The sequence below is a fragment of the Palaemon carinicauda genome, chromosome 13 (genome assembly GCF_036898095.1).
Source record: "Palaemon carinicauda isolate YSFRI2023 chromosome 13, ASM3689809v2, whole genome shotgun sequence".
NCBI classification, from domain to species: Eukaryota; Metazoa; Arthropoda; class Malacostraca; order Decapoda; family Palaemonidae; genus Palaemon; species Palaemon carinicauda.
Genome location: NC_090737.1, coordinates 58720846 through 58735067, shown reverse-complemented (window position 1 = coordinate 58735067; position 14222 = coordinate 58720846). Strand labels below are relative to the sequence as shown.

The 14222-nt window shown below is 35.7% G+C and overlaps 1 protein-coding gene across 1 annotated transcript; it reads left to right on the top strand.

The window, feature by feature from the left end:
* The first annotated feature begins 2169 nt into the window (after positions 1–2169).
* LOC137651593 (uncharacterized) lies at positions 2170–2847 on the top strand. Its single transcript, XM_068384821.1, has one exon. The coding sequence runs from the start codon at positions 2170–2172 to the stop codon at positions 2845–2847; it is 678 nt and encodes a 225-aa protein (XP_068240922.1).
* Positions 2848–14222: the final 11375 nt, after the last annotated feature.

Below are 14222 nucleotides of genomic sequence, written 5' to 3'. Positions count from 1 at the left end.
AATGAAAGTACCTTTGATGAAATAAATGAAGAGCAGGAAACCTTTTATTTTGTAACACTATCAATAGGTGGTGCTACTTGTTATGATATCACATCTGAAGAAGTAAAGGGGTGTGAAGCAAAGGCAGTGTGCTTTTTGTTGGAAGTAATGATATAGATAGTGAAGATGTTGAATCAACAAATGATATTAGAAATAATATCATAGATCTGGTAAATGATATCTCCAATGTGGACGTAGTGAAGATTGTCTATATCGTTACTGTGGAACCCCGTACAATCCTGAGATATGTAACCTGTAACGAATATCGAAAAAATCGAAATAGGTTTACCCAAAGGTTACGTAAGTCAACCGGTTATTATATCACTAATAATGGTCTCACTGAAAAGGATCTAGGCATGATGGGGTTCATTTAACTCAAGACGCTTCTGAAACACTAGCGAGAAGAATATATGATAGAGTCAGCAGTGATGCTGATTCAGGAGAATGGTAATAGCACAAGTGGACCAAGTGAGGTGGGGATGAGGGACTATGCATCTTACATTGCGTTAGTTATAAGTTGTATATAATTATGGTGATAAGTTTTGAACTGAATTTCTCTTGAAGTGTGTTAATTAATTGCATTTAATGGGGTGGTTATATTTTGTCATAAAATATTGTTGAAATTGTATATTCTACATAAACAGTTGTTTGTTGAAATTGCTGAAAATTTGAAAATTTATATTGGTTTTAGCTGGTTTGATAATCATCATTGGAAAAATGTCGGATAGAGAAGCTTTGGTGAGGTCACGAGGTGGTTATAAGGGTGTAATCACCAAATGGATAAATAAGATAGACTCTGCTATTGCTGCAGGTAATGTCAATACATTGTCTTCAATTAAAGATTTAATTATGAAACAAAATGAAGACTGTGCACGACCTGAATGAAAAGATATTAGCCTTAACCACTGAAGATGATCGAATGAGAGAGGTGGAAGAGCAAGCAGAGTATAGAGTAGTAACTGGGGAACATTGGTATAAGTTGATCAATGCTATCACAGCGATATCAGGAAGCGGTTCTCCTGGAAATCCTCCGACCACACCTAAGACTAATGTTAGATTGCCGAAATTGGATCTCCCACATTTTACTGGAGATGTGTTGGAGTGGAATTCCTTTTGGGAATTTTACAATGTGTCGGTACACCAGCGAGGGGATTTAGAACTAATTTAGAAATTCTCATATCTGCAAAGTTTGCTCACAGGAAATGCTCTAAAATTTATTTCAGGATTTAAGTTGGAAGCTATATCTCTTCTCCAAGCCACCCATGGGAAAAAGGATGAGATCAAACGAGTTCTAGTGAGAAGATTACTAGAAATGGAGTCTCCATCTCCTGATTCAGAATCATTGAACTCATTCAGAGCAAATTTTGAATGCTGGATCAGAACATTAGAGAGTGAAAACCTGGAGTTGAATGAATTCTACACTATTTTGTTTCATGGTAAATTGCCTAAGAGTGTTAGTGAAACTGTAAAACGCAGATGTGGAGATGATTGGCTTGTATTTGACACATTTAAGAAATATCTAAAAGAAGAAATTCACAATCTAAGATCTTTCGTCTCAGTGGATGTAAATAAACCTGGAACTCTATCAACAATATCTACGTTCACAGTGAATTAATCACAATATGTTAGACCTAAGAGTAAAGGCAATGTGAATAAATTTAGTTTTCTCAACAAAAAAGAAAATGTGTGAAGGTGAACACTGGTGGACACAGTGTAAAACTTATGCCAGTAGGGATAAGAAACTGAGTCGTCACGGTTCTTTTGCGATTGTGTTTTGTGCGTGAATCGAATAAGCACTTTGGTGTAGATTGTGAAAAGAAAATTTGTGGAAATGGATGCAGATTGAAACCTCATCGTGTATTATGGGATATACAACAAACCAGCGAACCAAGTAAATCAACAACTAAATCAGCGAGTAAACCTAATAATAATGGTGTGCAAGTTGGAACACTTTCCGTAAGTGATCAGGGCCAGAAATCCAAGCAGAGGTCAATTTTACCAACAGCCACAATTGTGTTAAAGGGTAAAGGAAAACACTTTGTACGCCTTCATGGATTATTGTACACTTGTGCGGAACGAACCTTTATTAGAAGGTCAGCACTTAAGGACGTATAGTATAGATCTAAAGGCATGGAAAAAATTGCCTTAAGGGGTTATTTGACAAGTAAACCTGTGAACGAGTATGAGACGGTGAGTGTTTCCATAACTTATAAGGGTAGATTGATTATTATGGATTATATTGTGGTAGATGAGTTACCAAAGTATACTAAGAAATTCAATGTTAAACGAAATTTGAAAATGTTGTGTAAAACCAAAATTTGTCTGGCGGACAAAGATTTCGATCTGCCTGTGGGCAAGCACGCCCCCATTGATATGTTGGTAGTCGTTGATAATGTCTATAACATATTACACCCCGGCTTCAGAAAAGTTGGGAAATTGATATTGTCACCTACCATATTTGGATATGTTGTGACAGGGTCCTTTAATGCTCCTCCAGTGCAGGAAACCCAGGTAACTGTGTTAAAGCTAGCAACTAACGAGGAAGTAATTGAAGTTACTCATAAATTTGATAGTGATATAAGGAATGATTTTGATATTTTGTGGAAGTTAGATAAAGTAGGTATTGACTGCAATGAATTGAAAGAACATGATGGAAAGGTTCTAGAAGACTTTGAAAGTACCATTGTATATTCTGAAATGGAGAAGCAATATGTTGTGGCCTTACCATGGAAGTCTAATAAACCAAGGCTTCCTTCCAATTTTGGCATGGCGTTGGGTCGGGTTAAACAACAAAGTGCAAAATTTTAGAAAGATGAAGCCTACCTGAACCACTATCAAAAAATCCTGAAGGCTCAGGAGGATAGGGGGTACATTGAAAGGATAGATAAAAACAATACGGTTGAAAATTGTCCTTATCTAGCACATCATAGTGTACAAAAAGATAGTGCCACTACTCCAATCAGAATAATTTTTTACTGTTCCTAGAGACAAGGTAAAAATGGATTAAGCCTTAACGACTGTCTGTGGACTGGGCCACATATTACGACAGATTTACTCATAGTCTTATTGCAGTTCAGGAATAACAATTACGTCTGTATTAGTGATATAGAAAAAGAGTTTCTTATGGTGCAATTGAGAGAAGAAGAACGCAATTACATAAGATTTTATGGTAGCAAGACCCAATGGATCCAAATAGCGAGTTAATCATATTTAGGTTGAGGGTGGTATTGTTTTGGTGCTACGTGTTCTCCGTTTCTGTTGAATGCCACTATTAAATCACATCTGGCAGCTGTTAGAAAAGATACGAACTGTACTGAGATGGTGGATATGATGAAGATGGGATTATACGAGGACAACCTTCAATTTACCTCCAACAGTGAAGATGAATTGATAAACTTATTTTTTGGTGCAAACAAAATATTTGCACAGGAGCATTTATATTTAAAGGAATGGACTAATAATAGTGATCTTTTGAATACTGTCGCGGATGCCTATCGCATAAAATTAGAAGAGAAACAAACATATAAAGTCTTAGGCCTAAATAAGAACATCTCTAATGATGAACTAACAATAACACCTATTCATCTTAAGACCGGTCAAACAAAACGTGAAATTCTAAGCGCAATTGCCCAAATTTATGATTCTTTAGGAATGCTTATCCCTATTACGATACAAGCTAGAATATTCTTACAGGATTTGTGGAAACAGCAGTTGAAATGGGATGATCTACTTTCAGTTCCTTTATTAGAGCAGTGGAATGAGTAGTCCAAAGACTTAGAGAAAAGTCTCAGTATTTCCTTCTCCAGAGGCACTAATCTGTGGTTGTGTGGCCTATCGAGCAAGTGGTAAAACTTTGTCTCTGATTATGGCAAAGGGTAGAGTAGCACCCATTAAAGAGTTGACTGTACCTGAATTAGAATTAATGGCTTTGTTGTTAGGTGCAAGATTGTGTGAATTTATAGTTGAAACTTTTGAAGAAAATAAATTTGAGAAAATAATAATTTGGTCTGATAGTAAAGTTGCCCTAGGATGGTTAGTGACAAAGAATAATTTGCCAGTATTTGTGAAAAATAGAGTATTGGAAATTAACTCTATAACTGCGGGGATAGTCTTTTCTTACCCATCTTCAGAAAACCCTAGTGACTTGATTACTAAAGGAAAAAGGACAGAAGAAGTAAGAAATAACTCCTTTTGGTGGGAGGGACCTCCCTGGTTAAAATCCGAAAACCACTCCTATCCTATTGACAGGACATGGTTGAAAGAAGCACAAGCATAGGATGAAGTTAGTCAAGTCCATCTTGTAGGGAAGAGTGAAAAAACCCATCTGCAGAATTGGGAAAGATTTAGTAGAGTGGATAAATTTTGTAAAACTATAGCTTGGATAAGGCGATTTATTCACAATAGCAAATCAACTGGCTGTAGAAAAATTGGAAGTTTAACGCTGGAAGAACTTCAACAAGCTAAAAATAAAATGATTATCCTCTTACAAAAGGAATACTTTCCTGAAGAATATAAAGCTTTGGAAAAAGGGGGTAAAGTTTCAAAATTGACCTTATTAGTACAATTGAATCTCTTCTTGGAAGAAGGTATTATAAGATGCAGAGGAAGATTGGAATATGTCGCACAGGCGGCGGAAATAAATTTCCCAATCTTACTGCCGAAAAGTTGTTTTCTCACAAAATTGATAGTAAGGGAGCATCAATGTTTACAAGCTCACATGGGAGTAAATGCAACCGTGGCAAGTGTGAGACAGGAATACTGGGTCCCACAGCTTCGCCAATTATCCAAAAGTGTAATTCATCATTGTATAATCTGTAATAAAACAGAAGGGAGACCCTGCCGTGTAAATATTGCTCCACCATTGCTAGAATTTTGGGTGCAGAGAAAACAACCCTTTAGCGTTACGGGGGTAGATTATACAGGAGCATTGTTAATCAAGGAGAAACATCAAAATCCTGAAAAAGCCTATATTGCGTTGTTATTTGTCCAATTACTAGAGGAATCCATATCGAATTAGTAAAAGATCTGTCCTGCGATTCGTTTCTTATGGTGTTACGAAAGTTTTGTAGCCGTCGGGGATTTCCTTCTTTAATGCTAAGTGACAATGCTACTACCTTTGTATCGACTTCAGTTTATTTGAAAAACATGGCAGAAAGTTCCTTAGTGCAAGAACACCTGAATGCTATCGAATGTAAATGGAAGTTCATACAAGCCAGAGCACCTTGGTTTGGAGCTATATGGGAAAGATTGACTGGTCTTCTGAAAACATATCTAATGAAGGTAATAGGTCAGGCCTTTCTCAGCTTTAGTGAACTTTTCTGTATTGTGACTGAATTTGAAGCAATTATTAATGACAGACCCTTAAGTTATACTCCAGGAGATCTAGACCAGTTTGATATTCTGACGACCAATCATTTGATTTTAGGACGTAGGTTGAGATCTTTCCCTAGGGAAGTCATAGATTGGAAAGATGAAACTAAGGACCCTCTGTATGGAGAAAATAAGGATGTTGGAAAGCGATTTTTGTACATCACAAAAAAATGTGATGACCTGTGGAAAAGGTGGGAGAGAGAATATTTAACTTCTCTCCGAGAAACTCATCGGGTGGGAATCAGACACGAATCTTGGCCCAGAATGGGAGATGTTGTGTTGATACACGATGAAGGACCGAGAAGTCGTTGAAAGCTCGATCAAATTGTCAAATTACACGTGGGACCGGATGATGTCTTGCGCGTGGTTACTTTAAAAACCCCACAAGGTCAAGTAATGAGACTTGTTGTCAAGCTATATCCTTTGGAATTATGGCAAGAGACTGATGTTGTCATATCTGAGAAAACTGATAACGAAAGCACCCGACCGAGCAGGAAAACAGCACAGCCGGCTACAGAGGCCAGAAGAGCCCTCATTCAAGCGGGACAATTATAACTGTTAATCTTGTTTCTGTTTGCTGGGAGTGTATCGTGATTTAAGATGGAATCACGATAGTGCATTTATAAAGACCAGTAACCAGTCATTTATCTTTTATTTTGTAAGGGAAATATTATGAACATGTCGTATGAGATACATAGAAAATTATAATTGTTGTATTGAATTGTTTGTAATAATATAATATTTCGTTTTGTCGAGTGTTTTTTGAAGAGTAAAGTACATTCAATAGTTTTTTGACTCTAAGCAATCGTTAACGAGTTGTTAAAGTTAGTTTTTTGGCGAATGCGGGTCGCGCATGCGTGGATCGTCAGTCGTCTTTGAGTGATTTGACTCGGAATCGAGTTAGTACCGGCTCACTTACGTGACTGTGAGGGTCATAGTTACCCTACGGTATCTCAGGGGAGGGAAGGAATTAACACCCCCATGAGATGAGTTCATATCATCATGGATTAAGCTAAGTCAAAATTTTATAAGTGTTTTGTGATGTTAGTGATATTGAAGGGCATGCAAGCACGTTAGATATCGTTACTAGCAGAAATTTGTAAAATAAGACTATACTTTGGGTTGCCGGGTAGGAAATTTTACAATGAATAGTTTAAGGTTAGTAATAAACATGAATAATCTATTCCTGGTCAAATAATGATTTAAACCTAATGCAATTTCTCGCTTTATTGGATGAAAGGAACAGAGAAGAATCCTTGAAATCTGTTAAAGAACCTGGTAATATGTAAACCAAATTTGTGTAAATTTAGGTTTCCATATTTATTGAAGATTCTATATGTTTACTATTTTGGATTCTTTTGAGTGAATATAGCTTCATTATGAGCAGTGCTTAGTATATGTGTAAGCAGGCCCTGTCCTTCAGTAAGATACAAACCTTCATATAGATTAGCTGGGAGTTTTCATGCAATTTACCATGTCCAACTAATACTGCATAGTCCTCAATATGGATCTCCATTGGCGAAATACTTGATACGTTGCACCTTGTTGCAGGAGAAGCCCGGTTGCGACAGGATGTGTATATGATATGTCAAGTTATTGTGGATGCGATGCCACAAACTGTTAGTTGTCTTCCTTTCTTGAACGCTGCATCTGCAATCTAAATGTGTGCTTCTCTTGTCTTCTGCAATTTTGCTCTTACATGCTCGAAGTCTGAAGAAAGTGTATGTCAGGAGGTATCTCATTATTGCGATCTTCTGACCTATTGGGAATCAGGAACGGAGGGTGAAGGGTTCTTGTATCTACATCAGCTGGCCGGATATGTATTGGTACGCCATGTCCCATCAGAACTTCTGTTTGATCATCTGCCTGATCCACTCTAGGATTATCTGTCTGATCTATTAACTAAATAAGCTGTTCCTCTTGCTGAGACATATTAAATTAGGTATTGTAAGATTATTGGAAATCTGTCGAATACCAGAAAAATATCAAATTTGTTATATCTAAACTAAAGCATGCTATTTCATTAGTTCAAAATTATTTTTTTTTCCCAGTGAGCTTGTGGATTAAGACGGACAAGTTGGATGATTTGACTCAGTGTATAGTGTATGTGACTAACTATGTTTGTGTTGCATTGGTATGCAAGTGTAGAGCGTGTCTCAGGGTGACCTCTCGGGGCTCAGTCATCATCAATGTATGAAAGGGGATGCAGAGGTTTTCGGGTCACTAGGAAAAAGTCACCAGAATTTAAATGTCCTATCAGAGGATTGGCTAGGACACTTATCATAATACAACACTGCACTATAATACACCAATACTCTAACCCTGCACTTCACAAACACTGTATCACTTTGGGAGGCACTATGGTAAAAATGTCATTGATATCCTAAGTCACTGTAAAGGATCCCATGTTCAAAACTAGAAGTAAACAGATTAATTTCGGTCATCTTCTTATAATTCTTGTCTAGTTATTCACTGTGCTATGTGTGTAATTATGTCATATAAAACCATGCAGGAAAGGAATTGTAGTGATTGGTTAAACTCCTAGGTTCTTTAACATTTTGTATAATGAAGATAGACAGACATCGATGTGAAAGCAGGAGGTAGTTCCATGCTTGTCACTACAGTGACCACTTATCACTGACTGGCTATGTGCATGGTGGAAATAAGAGCAGCATTGATACATGCTACCAAGAGGCACACTAAAATAGGGGTCCCACTAAAGTGCAACGGTCTACGCAGCGATAAATGACAAATGGAAACCTAAAAAACCTTCTTCTAGAAAACTATATTAAAGTGGCTCTTATATGGCCCCTGTGTGGACAGTGGTGGTGGCATATTAGAGTGACCGCACCCTGAATATATTTTGACATGACCAAAAAAAGCAGCGTGTTTATTTTCAGTATTATAGCTATAACGGAAGGATTATATGATATTTATAGACAAGTCTTCCCCACTATATTTATTCATGTATTGGAATACCTGAAAGGGATAAGAGGAGGGTAAGAGGCAGGCGAACATTTGTAAGACAGCAAACCAATCAGGAGCGGGGTCGAGTGGTCATATAGATAATCTGATCGATGTGATAGGTTGTGAGTAGTATTGAGGAAAACATGGTATTACATATATGAAATTTTATATCGAGCTGCACACGGGATATATTCATTCACATTCTTTATTCCTTATAATTGTCCATAGTCACCGTTTTATTTCAAATTTATTTAGATATTTCGGATTATAAAGTATTCTAAGTCTCTTGTTGATCAACGACAGTGATGTACACTGTTGAAGGAACCTTTGCACTAGACATTACCACATACAGCTGTCCATATGAATAGCCATTGTCTGTTATTACCAAGCGTATGAGTTTGAGCGATTACCCTATCACCCTACTGATTGTGATTACAAATGTAAATGGCACAGGATATTTCAACTATTTGAAGCAAAATGGAAAGGTATTTAGAAAAAGTGGAATTCTGAGAATGCGGATTTTGGTCACATTGAATGGCCCAGTTTAAATGATTGATTCAATGATATAAGCATTAAAGCATGAAATATCATTGTGGAATCATTGCACAGCTTCAGAGCATGTCGAAGGAAAAAAAAATCACCGTGAACTTTACCTAATGTAACGCCCGTAAAACATAGCCCATCATTTAATCATAATGTAAAAAGTTGGAAATTGAAAATACCACAGATGACCTAGAATTCAGTTTATCAATTAACAATAATGTTGATAATGTAGCTTAAAAAATCCAACAGTTGACCTATATTTAGTTGCCTGTGCAATTCATTAGTTACTTCAAACACGCTTTTTCAATCATTTCGATTTATATGTGAAATGTATTAAAATGAAAATAAAGGAAATTAATCCTACTCAATGTATAATCTAAGTAAGAGATTATCTGCTACTTTACCTGATCTGATCATGCAGTTTAGATATTAAAAATATATTTTGGCAATCTAGTTAGCAACGATTGAAGGAGTAAGAAGTGATTAGAAATGCATGAATAAAGAAATTAGGAATGTTTGTCTGTAGGGAATCACATCCCAAGAATGGTATAGAATGCCATTGTCCCCACACTACGAAGACTATATTTCCTTAGGCATAATGAATTGCAGCGTTATATTAAACTTTATAACTAAAGGCTATGTCAAACAGAGCGCAAACAGAACAACAAGTAAAAAAAAAATTACTTACCCGAGAGATTCAACGCCTGTCTACAAGAGTAAAGGAAGAGCAAAGGAGTCTCAACTATTCAAATCTGCTATTTTTTTACTCCGTAGAGTACCCTAAGTAACACCTACATGGCATACAACTTTAACCAGAGAACCTCGTTTCAGAATTAAACTTTGAGGGCATGTTTCATATTCGTAAAATGAACTATAAACCACTTTTTGTTTAATTTTTGAACTTTAAACAACCAAGCTCCAATAACCGACAAATATCCTAAATTTTCAAGGTATGTCTGCTTCCTTTTCAAAGAATTAAACCTGTGATGAGGCATAGTGTACGTATTAATATCGGAAGGAATGGAGCTTAAGAAATAGGAGTGTTACATAATTTTTTACATTTCCTTAGTCGGAAAAGTTATTTTTTTTCTAATATGTTAATTTGATGAACCAATAAGAAAATATAATAGGAATAAGAATATCTTTTCATTATATTATTTCGTAAATTCACTTTTCTATATATTATTTCATGAATGTTCCATAAATTCACGCTGTTAAACAGTTAAAAGATAATAAAAGATGAGAGAGGTTTCACTGATATTGATAAAGGGAATAGCAGACTTATCTATGATGAAGGATTAATTACTCAGAAACGGACCAATGATAACAGAGAGAGAGAGAGAGAGAGAGAGAGAGAGAGAGAGAGAGAGAGAGAGAGATTTATCAATTATCAATAATCTCTATATCTCATATACACTAGTTGCCATGTATTTATATAAGAGATTCATCAATGATCAATAATCCCTATATCTCATATACATCAGTTGCCATGTCCATATATAAAAAAGGTTTCCGAATCAAGTTCGTATATATTGATATCTAAGTATATGTTTGGTGCTGAAGAATTTTTTTTTATTCGGAGTTTCGATATCCATGGGTCTTACGAAATCCAATACAAGCGAACAAAAAATAAAGAATGATAAAAAACTGAAATATCAACTTTATTGTACCACTGATACCCCAAGAAATGATCTCGAGCTAGTTTTAGTCTGAAGAGTTATTCACAAAATAACTAATGGTCTATATTACATGATATTAGCAAATATACTTCATCAGTCTTATCAATGAGTATATATGCATTTCTGAAATACATGGGTACCTCAGATCATAAGTTTAATTTGTTCTGAGAGAGAGCTTGCAAAATATAATCATCATTACCTAAAAATTTTAATTCAATAAGAAATAGAATTAATTCTCCTGGTGTGCTCTGCATGTCTATATATACAATAATTTTTAAAGGATTTTCAATGAAATTGATGAAGAGTTTATAAATTTTAAAATTAGCAAGGAATAAATATTGAAAACTCACTATCAAGAAAAGAAATAACACACACAAAAAAATAACTTTTACTTTACCATTCAATAGAGTCGTAGCTCTCACGAGGAAAGAGAGACAGAAGTGACGGGGATATTGTTCTGAGGGAGAATTTTCCTCCATGAGCACTCTTCAAGACTTCTTTCTTCTGAACGATGTTGACTATCACTTACAGAATAACTTATTTTGCTCGTTTTAGACCACGGGTAGGTAACCTATTTCGTATTGAGGGCCATATGGTCATTCATATTTTTTTTCCAAGGGCCACAGAAAATTACGAATAGTCATGGGTCAACCGAAAGATAAGTCTCAATATTTTAGTACTTAGTATTGTAAGTGTTCGATAAAATAACTAGAAAAACCCTCTGAGAATGCAGTCCTCCACCACAGCAGCCTATTTCTAGAAACTAGCGTGCCTTTCCCAGAATCAATTAATTGTTTCCGGCTCTTTACATAACAGTTTATAATCCCTGTTAGTTTTACTATTTTACAATTAAAATTGTGGCCGTATGGTTGATGACTGGAATTTGACCTTTTGCTTAAACTTAACTCGACCTTGACCTTCGAACTTAACAACTATTTACATAACAGTTTAAAATCCCTGCAAGTTCTATCACTTTTCAATTAAAATTTTGGCTGTATGGTTGATGACTTGAATTTGACTATTTGCTTGACTTTGACTTTGGACTCGACCTTGACCTTCGACCTTAACATGTATTAATTGGCGTGGATTTTCATACACTCAAATATGAACCAAGTTTGAAGTCTGTGACAACGATGCCCAAGCTTGTGGCTAATTACGTGAATTGGACATTTTGCCTGACCATGGCCTTGACCTTTTACCTTGACCTTTTACCTTGACCTTCCAAAGTTTAATCATTTCCAGATTTTTGCATAACAGTTAATCCGTTCAAGTTTCATTACTCTACGATTAAAATTGTTGTCCGGAATACATTCACAAACAAACACACATACACACACAAACAAACACACAAACAAGGGCCTAAACATAACATCCTTCTAACTTCGTTGGCGGAAGTAATGAATCTCTAATGAGTGAATATCTTAAGAGGTGGCTTGAATGATGTTGCAAAAATAATAAATGAAAACAAAAAGTATACTGTTTCATGATAAATTGTTTATATTCTCAGCGTGTCCTTCAAATAACTTCACTTTCTTTCTGATTTGATGCCCACAGAATGTCTACGTATGGAACCCACTTGATTAATGTGATGGCTTAACTCTTCCTTGACTAGACGCGTAAGGCCTGGTGGTAGTGATAATGTTGCACCTCACAGCCGATTTCCAAGATTTATATCAGTGAGTGTTGAACACAAACGAATCTTTGCTAAGGCAATATACAGTATACAATAGTGCATATTTCAGGACATGCATCTTAAAAGATGGTAGAGAATTGCCTTTATATAACCTCCATAGAAGTCTGTAAGCAAAAGATTGATGTACCTGGTTTTAAATTCATCATCGTTTTGCAGCTGAATCAATTTGATTGATTGACATGAGGTTTTGTAGCATCTTCGAGTTGTAGGTCAGAATTGATTGCTGGATCGACAATAAATGGTGTAGAAAAGATGTTAAGCTCCTGTTGTTTACTGTTAACATCTCTGAGTTTTTCACTAAAGGCCTTCATTAATTTTGCACAATCACCAGCATACTTGGATGTTGAACAAGGATTTTCTTCTTAAAGGTAGGGTGTTATTTTTTGGAAGTTGCATTTTTCCAGTTTTAATTTGAGTTCAAATGGATTCACGCTTGAAAACAGTGAACTAAGAAACTGTGCACTGGGAACCCTGATATCCGCTATACGACCACCCTATGAGAAGAAACGTATGGGTACATGAAATCTATCCGTATTTAACTATTTTTGCGCAATATTGAGCTATCAACCCTATAAACTTATGAAGGTTTGAATTTCAATTCTCTAAGTTTAACTTGGATTTGCCACAATAACTTAATAACTTTACTTAGATATTACTTGAATTTCTCTGCTCAATTGTAAGCATAAATGCGGCCTCATGGAAAGGCCTCAGGGACGGGAACCGTCCCGTGGGCCAGAAGCTCCCCACCACTGTTTTAGACATCTGGTAGTCTTTTTTTTCTACATTGGAACTTCTCTAGTGACTACTATTATTAATCTTTCTTATAAACTCCAATAAAATGTGACAAAGCATTGTCAGTAAATGTATTTGCTAGTCTTCCCGCCAAAGCCTTATCTAGACAAATAAGAAAAAAATCGCAGGTTTCCTACTATCTTTATATCTTCCTAAATTTACTAGGAGCTTGATGTTTTACTTAGTTTATCCTCCTCCTCTCATCAACTACTAACTACATCTCCTATTGTAGCTAAGTAGAAACCTTTTGATATCAAGAACACATTGCCTTTGATTCATCAAATTCAGCACCGGCTTCACATCGTCTGATACTTTGATATCTTCTTCCTTCTTACCAACATTTCCTAATCACCCTGTGGACCATTGTCACGATACTGTTAAGTTTACAACACAGCATAAAATATCTTTATGATGAACAATAGCGACCACATAAAAACAAAAAACAAAACAAAAATACACAATATGATTCTCTTACTAGTGCTGCAGAGACACTGCGTCATTTAGGCTCTGAGCAGGGGAGGGGGCCATGTAATGTAAAACACAATGTGGTAAAAATCCTTTGAACAGTGTGTCAGTGGGGTATGGGTACTGTTTGACTGATTTATGCTCAAGACGTGCCAGTCTTGTTAGCAATTATCCATAAAAGATGTGCAAACAGAAGGATATATCCTTTTTCACACACCAATTCAACGTTTGTAAACCCATTGGAAATTGTATGATATTTTCATATTCAAAGTTACTCGTAAGACAAAGTATTATTATTTGCAAAATTCCTTCAATTGATATAGATAGATTTTACGTATTTGAAGGAAAATTCAAAGTCTGCACTACATATATCTTCCATTAAATATATAGCGGATATAGTCTTATATGATATTTCATAACAAATGATAATCCCTTGTAGAAAATTTATAGATTTTTATTCCCATTTGTAAATTCTTCCACTTGCATCATAATTGTAAACATTTTATTCTTCTTTGCTTCTTTATACACAAAAGCTAGTAACTGAACGTTAAATATAAGTACATGTGTTTTCAATGTCTAATGGTTAGTATATAAACGTAATATCAGTAAGTATTTAGATAAATTAATGCTATAAGAAGTCAGGAATCAATTGTTGGATATGACTAGAGAGGATA

Excerpts from the sequence above, each read along its gene's own strand:
- LOC137651593 (XM_068384821.1), top strand. The coding sequence starts at position 2,170 with ATGGAAAAAATTGCCTTAAGGGGTTATTTGACAAGTAAACCTGTGAAC.